This window comes from Lemur catta, chromosome 18 (genome assembly GCF_020740605.2).
Source record: "Lemur catta isolate mLemCat1 chromosome 18, mLemCat1.pri, whole genome shotgun sequence".
NCBI lineage: Eukaryota > Metazoa > Chordata > Mammalia > Primates > Lemuridae > Lemur > Lemur catta.
The window spans coordinates 48,810,190-48,824,492 of record NC_059145.1 but is presented as its reverse complement, the minus strand read 5'-3'; the positions used below and the strand labels follow the sequence as shown (position 1 = coordinate 48,824,492).

The 14,303-nt window shown below is 50.9% G+C and overlaps 1 protein-coding gene across 2 annotated transcripts in view; it reads right to left on the bottom strand.

The window, feature by feature from the left end:
* Positions 1-1,475: 1,475 nt before the first annotated feature.
* Positions 1,476-14,303, bottom strand: part of LARP4B (La ribonucleoprotein 4B) — a 66,933-nt gene continuing 54,105 nt past the window's right edge. The window contains exons 13-18 of one of the 2 annotated variants that reach the window (XM_045530999.1): positions 13,887-14,138; positions 11,479-11,524; positions 8,384-8,548; positions 6,830-6,954; positions 6,628-6,751; positions 1,476-4,999 (exon numbers count right to left, since the gene is read on the bottom strand). In XM_045530999.1, coding sequence (XP_045386955.1) covers positions 4,712-4,999; positions 6,628-6,751; positions 6,830-6,954; positions 8,384-8,548; positions 11,479-11,524; positions 13,887-14,138 — 1,000 coding nt within the window. In that variant the 3' untranslated portion in view covers positions 1,476-4,711. The remainder of the gene's footprint in view (positions 5,000-6,627; positions 6,752-6,829; positions 6,955-8,383; positions 8,549-11,478; positions 11,525-13,886; positions 14,139-14,303) is intronic. The other variant, XM_045531000.1, reaches the window with a different exon arrangement.

The following is a 14,303-nucleotide window of genomic DNA, read 5'->3' as shown; positions in this document are numbered from 1 at the left end:
ACACACATCCTACCTCAGAACACACACACAGTCGATGCCAGCGGGGCTAGGGTCACACATCCTACCTCAGAACACACACGCAGTCGATGCCAGCTGGGCCAGGGACACACATCCTACCTCAGATCACATGCGCAGTCGATGCCAGCTGGGCCAGGGACACACATCCTACCTCAGAACACACGCGCAGTCGATGCCAGCTGGGCTAGGGACACACATCCTACCTCAGAACACACACGCAGTCGATGCCAGCTGGGCCAGGGACACACATCCTACCTCAGATCACACGCGCAGTCGATGCCAGCTGGGCCAGGGACACACATCCTACCTCAGAACACGCGCACTGTCGATGCCAGCTGGGCCAGGGACACACATCCTACCTCAGAACACACGCACAGTCGATGCCAGCTGGGCCAGGGACACACATCCTACCTCAGAACACACGCGCAGTCGATGCCAGCTGGGCCAGGGACACACATCCTACCTCAGAACACACGCGCAGTCGATGCCAGCTGGGCCAGGGACACACATCCTACCTCAGAACACACGCGCAGTCGATGCCAGCTGGGCCAGGGACACACATCCAACCTCAGAACACACGCGCAGTCGATGTCAGCTGGGCCAGGGACACACATCCTACCTCAGAACACACACGCATTGCGTGCCAGCTGGATGAGACACACACACACAAAATATCTTTATGACGTGGGATTAGGGAAAGACTTCTTCAGCAAGTCTAAGATGCTCAAACCATAAAGAGGAAGACTGAAAAATTTTACTAGATAATAATCAAAAACTATAAAAGATATTATTCTAAATAACGTTAAGACAACCGGTAGATTGCAAGAAAATATTTATAACATACGTAACAAAGGATTAATAGCCAGCACAAAGAATATCAATCCAGTAAGAACAAAATAACCAGTGGGAGAATGGGGAAAAGATACAAAAAGGCAATTCACAGAGGAGGAAATCCAGTCCATTAACATCTTAATCAGACTATTTGTCCACTCAATACCACGAGGTTTCACCCACATTCAGCCACTTACTACTGCTGGCATCACCGCTGCTGACAGGAGTCAATGACTTTGCTTTTGCAAGTCATTTATGAGCTGAAAACCACAATGACCCACCAATTCCAAGTAACTTTGGAGACATCTTAGGATAGACACTGACATTGTAACAAAAGAAATGAAACGTCTTGACACAGGGATATTTATTGTGTGGTAAATCTTGAATGATTGTCTCCTCATAAATATTTGATTTGAATGTTCATCCGAATAGCTTGAAACACCAAGAGGGAGAACCCCTCATGTTGCAGACAAGTAGCGTGCGGGGCAGAAGCCTTTGCAATCCAGACAAGTCTAAGGACCCCTGTTTCTTTCTCATGCACACTGATGGGAACAGACAAAAAATTATTTTTGAGAGAGATGTATTGTTGAAGGAAATTTTAATTTAAAAAGAAATGAAAAGAAAAATTGAACAGTGCCTAAATCTTTATTTTTCATTACCTACATTTTTTTTCAAATTAGACATTTTTACACTGAATGACACAAAAGGAAACTTAAATTACCAATAGTTTACATGTAAGCTTGATTCCAGTCTCAATAAAAAAAAGTACAACAAAAACAAAACTCTCAGAACGCGTCCACGTCACACTCCCACTCACGGCCTGGCGGCGGCCGTCGTGCGGTCCGTCTGCGCTGCAGCGCCGAGCACACTGTGACCACAGCTCGCCGGAGGGGCACACGGACAGGCGTGCACTGAGCCAGCTTTTAAAACAAACTGCAGAAATCCTACGACAGCAATGTAGGACGTGTCCTGCCACCTGCTAGGAGCAGCCAGTGACGCAGCGACAGGGTGACTGGTGGAAAATGCCAGGACAGCGACCCGAGCGCGCGGCTCCTCTACCGGGAATTCCTGTCTGAAGCAACAGGGCCAGATTTCACTTGCACTGTCTCCACATGGTAAGAATCATCACATGAATTTATGATTTTAAGATGTCATTTGTCATTGCTGGGGGACAGGAAGGAGTTAACTGAAAAAGAAAATGTGCGAAAGCCACTGTCACCCGGTGCATGTGACAGAGCAGTCTGCCGGTGCTGCCACACTTTCTGTGTGATAACTCCTGTCTTCTTCTGAGTGGAGAATCTCAAAGTAATATGAGAAAGGTTTTTTGACATTATAGAGCTTTTTGGCATGTCACCTTTGCTTAATTAAAAAGAATGCTATAAAAATCACATCCAAGCGGAGCTGCAGCTCTTGATGCAACAGACTGTCGCTGGCTGGGCAGCGCCCGCAGCGCCACCCTTGACAACTGCCACTGTGCCCGCCCTGCTTTCCTGCGGGCGGCCGTGAGGCCGACGTGGCTCCAACCACACACACCCGTGCTGCACTCTGCTCACACTCGTGGGGAAAGGGTCTCTCGTTATTAAAAACCAAGGCCTTGCTTGGCCGGCGGGCAGGCGCTGTGGTTTGGGACTGAGGGCGGCTGACAGTGCCCCGGCCGTCCCTGGCAAAGACGCGCCACGGGGGGTGCCCAGGCCTGAGTCGCCTTCCCTGCCTTCCCTGTGTCCATTAGTTTGGGGTTCAGAGGTCAATTACCTCTGACTTTTTTGGTCAGTGATCTGACAACAACAAAGAAATAAGTTCCCAAATTCCTCTAACAGGCATTTGAAAGATATCAGCAGTTGTGTTTCTGTACGTTTGACTAACGGCAACTGACAGGAAGGAAATGGTCAGCTACGCCAGGCAGAGCAAACCTCGCTTGGCTACTTACGATTTTAATTAGGAGATAATTTTTACCGTCAGTTGAAGATCCTGCCAGTTTTTGCTTTCCATATTTTACTTTAAAACTGGTTCACATTAGATATGATTAGTATGTATTTACATACTTTTAAAAAGCTGATGGAAACATTTGAAGGCCTTTAACAGACTTTCCATTTCCCTTTTGCAGCAAAGAGGCATCAGTTCAACACACCAGTATCAGAGAAAAAGAAAAAAAAATTTCAACAAATTAAAATAATATTCAAACCACAACATTTAGTTTATCTACATCCAGCTCAACAGCAACATTTATAATATAGCAATAATTTTTATCAGATTTTTCTCTGTAGGGTACCTTTTTAATATGTTCTGATTATGTACAACTGTACAGGCCGAGCACACTCGCAAGTGCACGTATTTAATACAGTATCGACTAATTGCATTTACAGGATTTCCAACAATCTGAAAAAAGATCAACTGTTTAAGATCTCTAAGGTATATTACAAACAACGGCTAGTCCTTGCACTACAGACGCCTACTCAGCGAAACCAGCGACAGGCCCACACGACCGAGCGGCCGGCTACGTGCGCCAGCCCGGGCCGGGCTCCATGGACGCGAAGCTGTCTCATACAAAAGTTAAGGCAAAGTCATTTTCAAGTTTAAATAAAATTCAAGTCTTTAAATATTGGATGGAAATAATTCTTTTCTTAAAAAAACCCCTCAGTCTTGTTAAATAACATTTTGTGGAATAAACTGTATGGTTACATTTAGCAGGAAATATTCTTATTTTAATGTTTGCTGCTTAGAATACTTAAAGAAGAATTTTAGGCATTTTAAAACAAAATAATTTATATTTAACTTTATTATAAACTTGCTAACTTTAGTGCATCCTTGTTCTTCAGAAGTGCAGCACTTCTAGAAGCGAATCAACGAGACCCTCGTCTTAGAGGTAAAAGAGCGGGGATTTTTGTCCTCCACCAGCCAGAGAGGGGGAACCACAAACACCATTCTCGCAGGATTACTGACTAACCACGTGCCGATGCAGAGGAGCAGGAAGACGTCCACAGGGAGCTGGCTGGGACGTGGACTCGCTCCAACAGGTGCGGGGGGGACACGGACAACATGTGCACGGAGCAGGCGTCGCCACGGGAGCTCACAGGGGTCAAAACAACATCATGGTACAACTTCTGGTGACATGTCAGTGGGCAACAAAGTTTGTATTTTCATTTAGGTTCTATTCACAATGTGCTTTGAATTTATTTTACATAATAGCCACTTGAAACTGGAGTGAGAAGCTGGTTACTTGCTTGCAGTACATCAAACTCAAAGGTTTCGGGTCTCCCTAGGTGCTCTCTGCAGGTTCATTCTGCTACTATATCAAAAAAGGACTCTACCGTGTTTAAAGGCTAGAGTCCCCGGCACGGTTCCGATGCAAGCACAGCCCCCGCGCCCCTGCGGGTGCCCTGCCGGCTCCAGCCCCTCCTCCTCAGCCACCCCTGCCTCCACTGGAGCCATCGGCCCTCACCTCCCGCCGGGGCTCCCTCGACATGTGCACCTGCACACCAGTTACTGAAATATGAAGTAGCATCATTCCTTAATTTAGAAAAACTCACTGTATGCTTGCACTCAGAGCCACATGGAGGCTTAATAAAAAATACCAATTTGTCAGGATAAATGCATTTTCTATCCTGGAAAAAAAAAATCTGACTTATGCATCACCTCCAGTTAAGCACCAACCTAAAATAAGGTTTATATCAATTAAATCCTGAAAAATAGATTTTTTTCCTAGAGGGGGAGAATCCGACTCACAGAAGAAAAATAACTTGCAGGATCCCACAGGCCTCAAACACTGCAAGCTCCTAACCAGCAACTCATTCTCGTACTGAGTGGGAAGAGTATTTCGTGTGTGGCGACCACAGCTCTCTGCAGCCCCCCAGACATACGGCTCTCACTGAGGAGACTTGGGGGGGGTGCTCTGTTCCCTGCTGAGGCGCTTCCCCAGGGCCGGGGGGGAGGGCCGGCGCCCGGGCTGCCGCCTCTGGTCTCTGGGGGCTCCTGGCGCGGACTTGAGGGCTGGTGGCTCCCGGTGTCTCTCCACAGGCTCCACGAGCGGCTTCTCCTCCTTCCCACAGACCACAGCGTTTGCTTTCTGTTCTCTCGGGGGTTGCAAGGGGGAAGAGGGGGGCTCTTTACTCGTTCTCTGACAAATCTCTGCATAGCTGGGCTTCCGCAACTCCTGGAAACAGACAAACACTGGATCACATAAAATGACATCTCCAGGGCAATACAGGGAATCACATTCACTTAAAAGACAGTTTAGTTGTAACTGTAATAAATTTCCATCTTCACCAGCCATTTCAACTTTTAAAAAGTTCATAAAACCCAATGATTTAGTTTCCCCTGCAGCATGTCTTTCCCTCCAAGAATCTTCTAACAATGGGTAAAATCAGAGCAGGTGAGGCGGTGACAGGTGCTTGCTCTCGCCCCACTGCCCTGAGAAGACAACACGGTCCTGACACGACAGGGCAGAGCTGTCGCTGGAAAGGGCTTACACACGGTGACCAGGGGACTGGCAATGTGCACTAGGGATGATGAAGACGCGACTGCAGAGACCCAGAAACAGCCCACGTGCCCACGACGGACGCGTGGATGAAGAAAACGTGGCACACCCCCGCCGTGGCGCTGACCAGCCACAAAGGGGTGGTACGTCCTTCGCAGCGACTTGGATGGAACTGGAGGCTGCTGTCCTAAGTGATGCATCTCAGGAACAGAAAGGTAAATACTGCACGTTCTCACTCACAGGCGGGAGCTCAGCTGCGGTGACGCAGGGCACACGGGGCAGACGACAGACACGGGACTCCGGTGGGTGGGGGAGGGGAGGGAAGAAAAACCACCTGCCGGGTGCAACGGGCACCACTTGGGCGACAGGTCCACTGAGAACCCAGACGTCACCACGACACCGTTCATCCATCTGACCAAAAACCACTTGTACCCCTTAAACCTATCTAAATATAAATAAAAACTAAATTAATTTAAAAAATTTAAAAACCTTAAGCACACAAAAACAAATGGTGAAAATAAAGTGCAACAGGGTCTTCAGACCAGCAGAGGCACAAAGGCTGAATAAGCAAAAGCTCTAAAATATTTCACCATGAAAACCATTTGTTACCTTAATAATTTTAACCTGTTAAAAATCTTCCTTCAGACTCACCCAGTGAACAGTAAGGGCTTAAACTTCCAAATCTAAGGAAAAAGCTTACTCAAAATCAAACTGAGGGTGATGCACGTCAGAAGAGCTGGGCTCACCAAGGAGGAAAACCGCCCAGCAGGAGCCGCAGGGTGCGCACCTGCTAGACCCGGGGGCTTAGCGGCTTGTGGGGGCCCTGTCTTGTTCTTCCTGCTTCTTTCTCCTTTTTTGGAGACAAGGTCTCATGTCGCCCAGGCTGGAGCGCTGTGGCAGGGTCAGAGCTCACTGCAGTTTCCAACTCCTGGGCTCAAGGCATCCTCCTGCCTTGGCCTCCCAAAGTGCTGGAATTACAGGCATGAGGCACAACACCCGGCCCTTCCTATCTTGTCACCAGACAGATGACACACACATACAGGCAGTGTGTGCTTGATCATACATTCCACAGAAGGACGGGCACTGGGATCTTGTTACTACTCCAGAAGCCTCTACCGACCGGCACCGAAACACACGCAGGACGTGGCTGGAACTGGGGGGTAACCGGAGTGGGAGTGGGAGTGGAAACTATCGGCAGGTCTCCAGGGTCTCGTGTACAGAAAACACAGCAAGCACAGATGCAGGTTAAGAACGATCCGATGCGGGAGGAGGCACCGACCGGAGCAGGAGGCGCAAGTACGTACCGTGGCCGCTCCGTTGACCTGCACGGATTTACACGCGGTTGTGGTGAGGCCTGAAGGAAGCCTGTCCACACTGTGGGCTTCCCGCTGCTTCTCTGCCGCCTTGGGGTCCCTGTAAAAGCGACATCTGATATCTGAATCTCACGCAGCCGCACGGGCCAGCCAGTCCGTGGACAGCGAGGTGTGGCGGGAGGACAGTACTCACTCGGGCAGGTGGGCCGGGGAGGGGCATCGCTCGAACGCCGCCGACACAGCGCAGGAAGCCGGCACCAGGGGCTCTCTGGGGACAGCTACAGGGATAGTGTTGGAACTTGCGTCTGCACCAAGGCTCTGAAAGTCACGGAGTAGCAGTTCATAATGGCGTAAAGGAGCCTTCGTCAGACTTTTGCTGCGGGTGGAGAGGCTCTAACACACACAGCACAGAAACCTCCACCACACCTGCAGAGCCTGCGCCTGTCTCCCCACTGGGGGCATAGCAGTGACCACCCAAACCCACCTCCACGCAGAGGGGCCGGGACGCCGGCTGTCTGAAGCCCCACCCACCGCAGCTGCGAGCCCCGAGTGTCTCGTCAGCACGAGAAGCAGCAATGGGGACTGCGGCACTTGGCCGGGCAGTCAGGTTCAGGCGGTTTTTTTTTTTTGTTTTTTTTTTTAATTTTAAAGAGATTTATTCTGAGCCAAATTTGAGGACTATGACCCGGAGCCACACCCAAGAAGCTTGAGCAGGTGGACTCCCAGACATTTTTACAGTACCAATTTCTTCAAGAGAAATCTTACACAGAAACTCAAAATATACACGGTAGCAGCTACAGTTTCCGAGCAGGGGCGGAGCCCTGCCGGTTCTCCTCCTGGCCTACCAGGGGCTGGGCTGCAGTATGAAAACGAGAATTCGTGATCTTTAAAGTGCTCTGATTCCCTGACACCAGTCTGTAAGGCATTAATAACTCAGATATCACTGTGTGGAAATTTAAGACTTACGCTAATTTTTAACACATGCCGATTTAATGTGTGGTTGCTACTATAAGACACACAGTCTTGGAATGCACCCAACCTCCAAGGTTGCGAACAGGAGCAACTGCCACCCGCTCATGTGACAAGGACTAAACACTGCGCCTGGCATCGGTTCCAAGACACTGCAGCAAAGTCCATCCTAAACCTGCCCTCGATGCCGAGGAACCGCCACACCCCAACAGCGGCTCTGAGCTCGAGCTGTGGGTGGTTCCTCCCCCCAGATCCAGAGTCCACAGAGTAGACGCCTCAGATCTGGGGCGGCGGGAGAGGGGATGCACGGCGCGGCCCTGGGGGCCCCAGCCGGGACGCCCTGCAGGCTCCTCCTGGGCACCTGTAATGCACGGCCAGGAACTGGGCGGAAAACGGTTTCTGTGCACCTTCCAGAGCCTTCCAACAACCACCCTGGCAGCAGAACACACCCCACCCTCAGCGTGTCAGCTATGCTGGGAATGAGCCCTGCCTTGTGCGGGTCGGGCGGGTCCTCAGGACAGCGGCCACCGAGCTGGGTGGCAGCACCTTGTGGCAGAGGTTCCCACCTCTGGCCTCAGCGACAGCAAAGGAAGGACGGGCCTGGCCTGGGGTCAGCACAGACTTCACCCCTCCAGGGCCATGTGACCTTGTGCGTCGCTGACCTCTAACCTTTTCTGAGTGTTAAACACCGACGTGTGTCAGGAGCTCAGCAAAGTGCCGACAGGAAACCGGCGCTCGGCAACGTCAGCAACTATTAGACACGCAAGGTATACTTTACCCTTTCTTTTGCTGCTCCTACTATCAAGCTGGATAGCCTGTTTTCAAACAAGTCCTCTGTCTTCAAGTTGCCGGCAGCTCCAGGTAACGGGGGGAAGTTGGACAGCCCCAGCTCGAAGCTTGGTGACGGAGGCTTGGGTGGCGTTGGAGACTGCGTCTGGCTGTTCTGCAACAGAACGACACCCCAGCGTCATGTGGTGAGCAGAGAAGACCCAAGAGCAAAGCAAAGGATCTTCTCACTCCACACTTTCTGGAGGAGTCTGCCAGTAACCCTCCACCACCCGGTCCAGGGCCATCTGCGGGGCAGCGTCCACCACCGAGAGCCGCCTCTCTGTGACTGTCAGGGTCCTCTGCTTTCCAGCACCGTCGGCCACAGCAGGGGAGGGACAGGCGTGCATGAGGACAGAGTGACAGCTGGATAGGGTGGAGGCACGAAATGACTCAAACCCCACCGGACACTTCGGTTATCTGAAAATTAACTTACTGAAACACTTTGCATTTTTAAATATGCAAAAACACAGTATTTAATAAATTTTTATCAGGTTCTTTGACTTCAAGAAAGTAAACTGGGTACTTTTCTAGAAAGCAGGTTTGGGGGTGGGAAGTACTTAGTGTAACAACATGTGAGTATAATTCGTAAGTCCAGGATCTCAGGAGAACGGCAGTGATACACTTGTACTAGAAAACTATCACCTAACTAACCGGCCAGACGCCATGTGTGAGCACCCGGTGCCTTGGCTGATGAACACGGGGAACAGAAAGGGACTCAGTTCACACTCAGGTGGGCACGCGCATTTTGAGGTGGAAGCTGCTTCACCAGGAGGCAAAGCTCCCACGGGGCTGCCGGATGGGAAAGGCTCCCATTTCCCGGAAGTTTAAACCCACAGGAAGATGATCCCTACGGAAGCAGCTTCTAGAGAAAATACGTCAGAACTCGAATGAGGTCAAGGAGGGAATGAATCAAGCTGACAAGAGCCCACGGCCTACTCTGGGAATCCGGCCTTTTCCGTGGCCCAGGCGCATGGTTCTACCTCACTTTTTCCTGGGCATGTGGCCCTAGGGGTGTGGCTGGGCCCAAATGCTCACAGGTTTGCCGGCCGCCTGCAAACCCCTGCAGCTGCCAGAGCACGTAGGCGCGACAACATAACCATGACAACGGCACGCTCTCCATGACCAACACAACACTGAGCCACACTCCTGAGCGCCTCAGTGGGTGACAGGTACGACACAGGATCAGGACAGCAGACAGGAGCGGTGGCTGCTTCACGCAGGCACAACGGCACCTGCAGGTTTCATGACGGTGTTCAGGTGAGGGCCCTGTCAGTCCCAACCGTCACGGGAATTCACTAACTCCAACTGGAACTAGCTGATAGAAACTGCCCACATACTATCAAATAGACCAGACTGCCAGTATAAATTACCACAGGGTCAATCAGTGGGCTGAGCCGACCTCATCAAAAGAACAATTTCTGAGCTTTGGGCAAAGAGGACGTGTCTGCTGTGAGGAGACTCACATGGGGCAGCTCGGGGGCTGCATCAGGGCCCTCCCTTGGTCTTTCGATTCTCCCAGTGTGGGACGCACACCCGAATGTCATCACACACGCTTCTGACTCTGCCAGGACGTCCCCCCGCCCTTCTTGCTGGTGGGGAGTCCCACACCAGCCCCCCTGAAGCCCGGCACAGAGTCACGGGGGAAACGCTGTTTGATGGGCCCGAGCACAAGGCCTGCAGCTCGCACACTCCCCACACACGCTGCTGCTCACTGCCTGTCTGGCTCTGTCCCGTCTACGGGTGACAGCAGACGGCAGTACTGCTTAGTACACGGTGGGCACATGTGAGCACGTTTCGAAGGAAAAATACTGATGAACACATCCCTACACGGGCGAAGCTTATTCTGCTTGTCAGAACTAACGGCTGCAGTTATTTCGGATTCTACAGCGCGGCCCCCCGCAGGAGAGCTTGTCTGGACGCCGGCTCCCCCACTGCCATGGCCGCGAGAGGAAGCTCTGGCCACAAGCGCGGCAGCCGACCTGTGCAGACTGAATCCCACTCAGCACACACACTAGCAGCGGCTACTTCCACAACCTCCATCACCTCCTCCTCCCTCGGCTACATTAAGAATGTCAGTTATTACTTAACAGATTTCCAGTTAAAATAAAAAGTCTGCATATATGTGACAAGTAAAACAATAAAGCCTCTAGGACATTGGCCTTTTGCATTTGTATATTCATTTTAGGATCAGCATGCCAGCTTTCACCAAAAAATAATTCTTAATGACATACACACACACACACACATATTATAAATACATCAGCTACCATGTTAAGATGCGTAACGTTTAAAATCTTTCTTATCGCAAAAATTAGTATAATTATTAACAGACAGCTGCTTTATATGCAATAATGTGGCCTCTCTCAGCAAGCCAGATGCACATCTGTTCTGTTGACACGTGGCACGCTTTATAGAACATCTACTTGTGGTACTTAGTCTACCAATTGTATTGGGAATTCAAATTGAGTCTTTTCCTGAACATCATTTTGTTTAAAGTATTGTACTGAGTTTAGAGTGTGTCAATATACATATTTTCTGTATCAACATCGACCTCAAAAATGTCCCATTGAGAAATATTGATGCCTTATGCAATTTGGGGATTAAAAACCAGGTGGCATCAACCCGGAAGACATTCTGAGGGATATGCCTATAGTCACTTCATGCAACAAGAGGATAAAAACACCAGAAAAAATTTCACCTGTTAATTTGAGGCTGTCACTTGGGGCAGGGGGAGGGGGAGAGGTGAGTATACGCACACCTAATGGGTGCAGTGCACACTGTCTGGGGGATGAGCATGCTTGTAGCTCTGACTCAGGCAGAGCAAAAGCAGTACATGTAAACTAAACATCTGTACCCCCATAATATTCTGAAATAAAAAAATAAAAAATAAATTTAAAAAGAGAAAAAATAAAAAAGAAAAGAAAAAGTCTTTTGAAAGGCTCCTTCTCATGTCTTACACTCAACCCTTTTAATTAACTCTCATATTTGTTTGGTATCAAATAGACTTAAGGTCTTGCAAAGATGACATATGCTTTGTGTACTCACTGTAAACTTCTCCTCTCTTTTCTTCCGGTAGCCAAAGGAATTCTTCCTAGAGGAATGGAAAGTAAAAGACCGTTACTTTTTTCCAGTTGGAAAATTTTCCACTGGGCTCGTTTGTGCTCACACATTCAGAGCAAGCATCAGCGAAGTCTTTATCACTTTGTCATCTTTCAAAGATGACTTTTGGTTCTGAAATCCCAACCTTAAGAAGAATCAACAAAACAACAACAGAAGGTTTATAGTGAAAGACTAACCCTGATGTCTAGACAGGTAAATGAAAGAAAAACATTTAGAAGAACTTACCTAGTGGCCACTTAAAATTTTTGCTAAGACATGGACATGTGGTATCTGCGCAGCTGGAATGATGAGATGTGTAAAATCTGACCCTGAGCCACACAGGCCAGCTGGTACGATGGTGAGTGAGGATTTATCAAGCGTGTGTTGCTTTTCAGCAAAATTTAAAAGACCCAGAACGACCTGCTTCCCTCGCCCCAGCCCCAGCCCCCGCTGCTCCGTGGTGTCCCACGCCCGCGGGGGGTGGGGGGGAGCCACGTGACGACCTCTGAATCGTGAGCTCTGTCTGCCCCCACCTGCCAGCCTTCGGGCTGTGCTCTGCGTTTCTGCTTTCAAAATCAGAGCCTGCAGGCAGCCAGGGATGTCCTGGACCTGAAGAGGGTGCTTACCCAGGTGACAGCTGTGGCTCCACCGAGGCAGCCATGGCACCCAGGCCCCTCGCTCCACTGAGCCTGGCCAGGGCCACGCACCTGCCGTGGCTGCGTGCACAGGGCAGAGAAGCATGTCTGGGCCCTAGAGGGTTCTCTGGGGCCTCTTCGTGCCTCAGTCGAGTGGAAAACGTTAGTGGGCAACAAGACAGACCCTCCCCAGACGGGGACGCGAGGGGGCGCCTAGTGCCACCCCAGGGCCACCTGCTGCTGGAGAGCTCTGCAGAGGGGGAGCACGTGCAGGGGCAAACCACTCTCTCCCCTGCGGTGCTGGCTGTGGCCGGGGCCCTTACGCTTCGGATTGCTCAGGTGAGAGGAGTCATCCTCTCTTCCTGGGGAGATGGGGGGTTGTGGTCCCCATTTGCGCAAAATCTGCATCTGTCAGGCACAAGCATACACTTGCCATCGCTGCGTTTGGAAGTTCCAACGCTGCTGAAGGACACGCACCATGGGCAGTGCTTGTTCTCAAGACCCTGCTGCTCAGCTCCAAGCCCACCTTTCCACGCTGCTGAGATGTGGCCAGAGTGCTGCAAACCCCAGCTGCTTCTGCCAGGACACATCCTGCCAGGCTTGTGCTAGCGGGTGCGTCTTCCCAGCCAAACCTTCCTGCGGACCTGGTGGGGCGGGGCCCTGTCCCTAGAGTTCTGAGCCCCAGCTCCCCGCAGTCACGGACTCCGCATGCCTGTGCCTCCCTCCTTTTCCACCTCCAGCACCCGTGCACCTGCCCACGCCACGTGTTCTGTACGACAGCCAGGCATCTCCTGCCTGAGCCCAGGGCCAGAGGTCAGCCTGTCCACCTCACGCTCTAGCCAGGCCTTCCCAAATGCCACCCAGCTGTTTCTGGGGTCCTCTGTGTTTCACTCTCACACCGTACCAGGAAGGAAGAGGAACCGACACTTTTGGAGCTTCTGGATGTCCAACACTTTACATAAGGAAAACGTAGAAACAACTTCCTGTACGTTTTTCATGCCAGGTTAAGGAAAAGCCGAGGCTCAGGGAGGTTGAGCTGCTGCTCATTCCTCGTCAGAGAGAGACCCAGAGACGACAGCAGGACTTGCCCACAGCCTGCGCCCGTCTGTCCACCTCGCGAGCAGAGGTGCGGGTGGTGGAGGGCACAGCAGAGGGAGGGAGACACAGCAGCGCTAGAGGCACAGTAAGGACCCCGGGTGACGCCGGAAGACGTCAAGCGTGTGAGACTCTTCCCCTGGGGATGGGAATGTGTGGCAGACAGGCACCACCTCATGGTAACAACTTCTGTTTCAAATAAATTTACAAAGAATGGAGTTGAAACTCTGCTCTGCCTGGCTGCGGCCTCCCGGCCGTCTGCTATTCCTCACGCACAGGCAGCCGTGCAGGGGCCAAGGCCAGAAGCAGGTGCAGGGGACAGTAGGGGCCTCGGGGGCCGGTGACGCCGCCAGGGAGACTGCGGCACACACAATATGGACGCCCAACTCCTAACCTGCCACACAGAATGACCACGACCTAAAACTGCAATTCCACCTACAGTTCTCATTGAATAATCTCTCTGCTCTAAAAGTGACCACTCACAGCAACTATATAAACCTTTCACGTTTATAGCCTTCAGTTAGGTTTTCTGTGATATATTTGCAAATAGTTATAAAACATATCTAAATTAAATGATTCAAAAACTATCGATAGTTTATGACAGACATCTGCCCAACAACTCACCTTCCCCTCCCTAAACCGGGCGAGGACTCGAGGCTGCTGGGCTCCACGCGCCCGGTGCCAACCTCCCGCTTGGCGTACGCGGACGGGTTCTGCACCCGCGCTCGGCTTTGACCTGCTTGCCTTGTCTGCGGGCTCCGGACACCGTTAATCAGTCGATCCGCAGTGAAGTTAAATATCGAAGGGCTTTCTAACAACCCGGGCCCTCTTTCCGCACTAGGAACCGCGTGGCGCAGATGAGATTTACTGGGATTCCTGCAAATCAAACGTGTGCAGATGCCCAGTGATCAAACAATCCAGGCATTACTAAGTGAGCATGCTCGTGTGGAACATCTAAGCTAAAAGCTGTTTTCTATTTAATAAAATATAAAACCGTCACTTGGCAAGGCACATAACACTCAGGGCAGTGCGAATCCACCA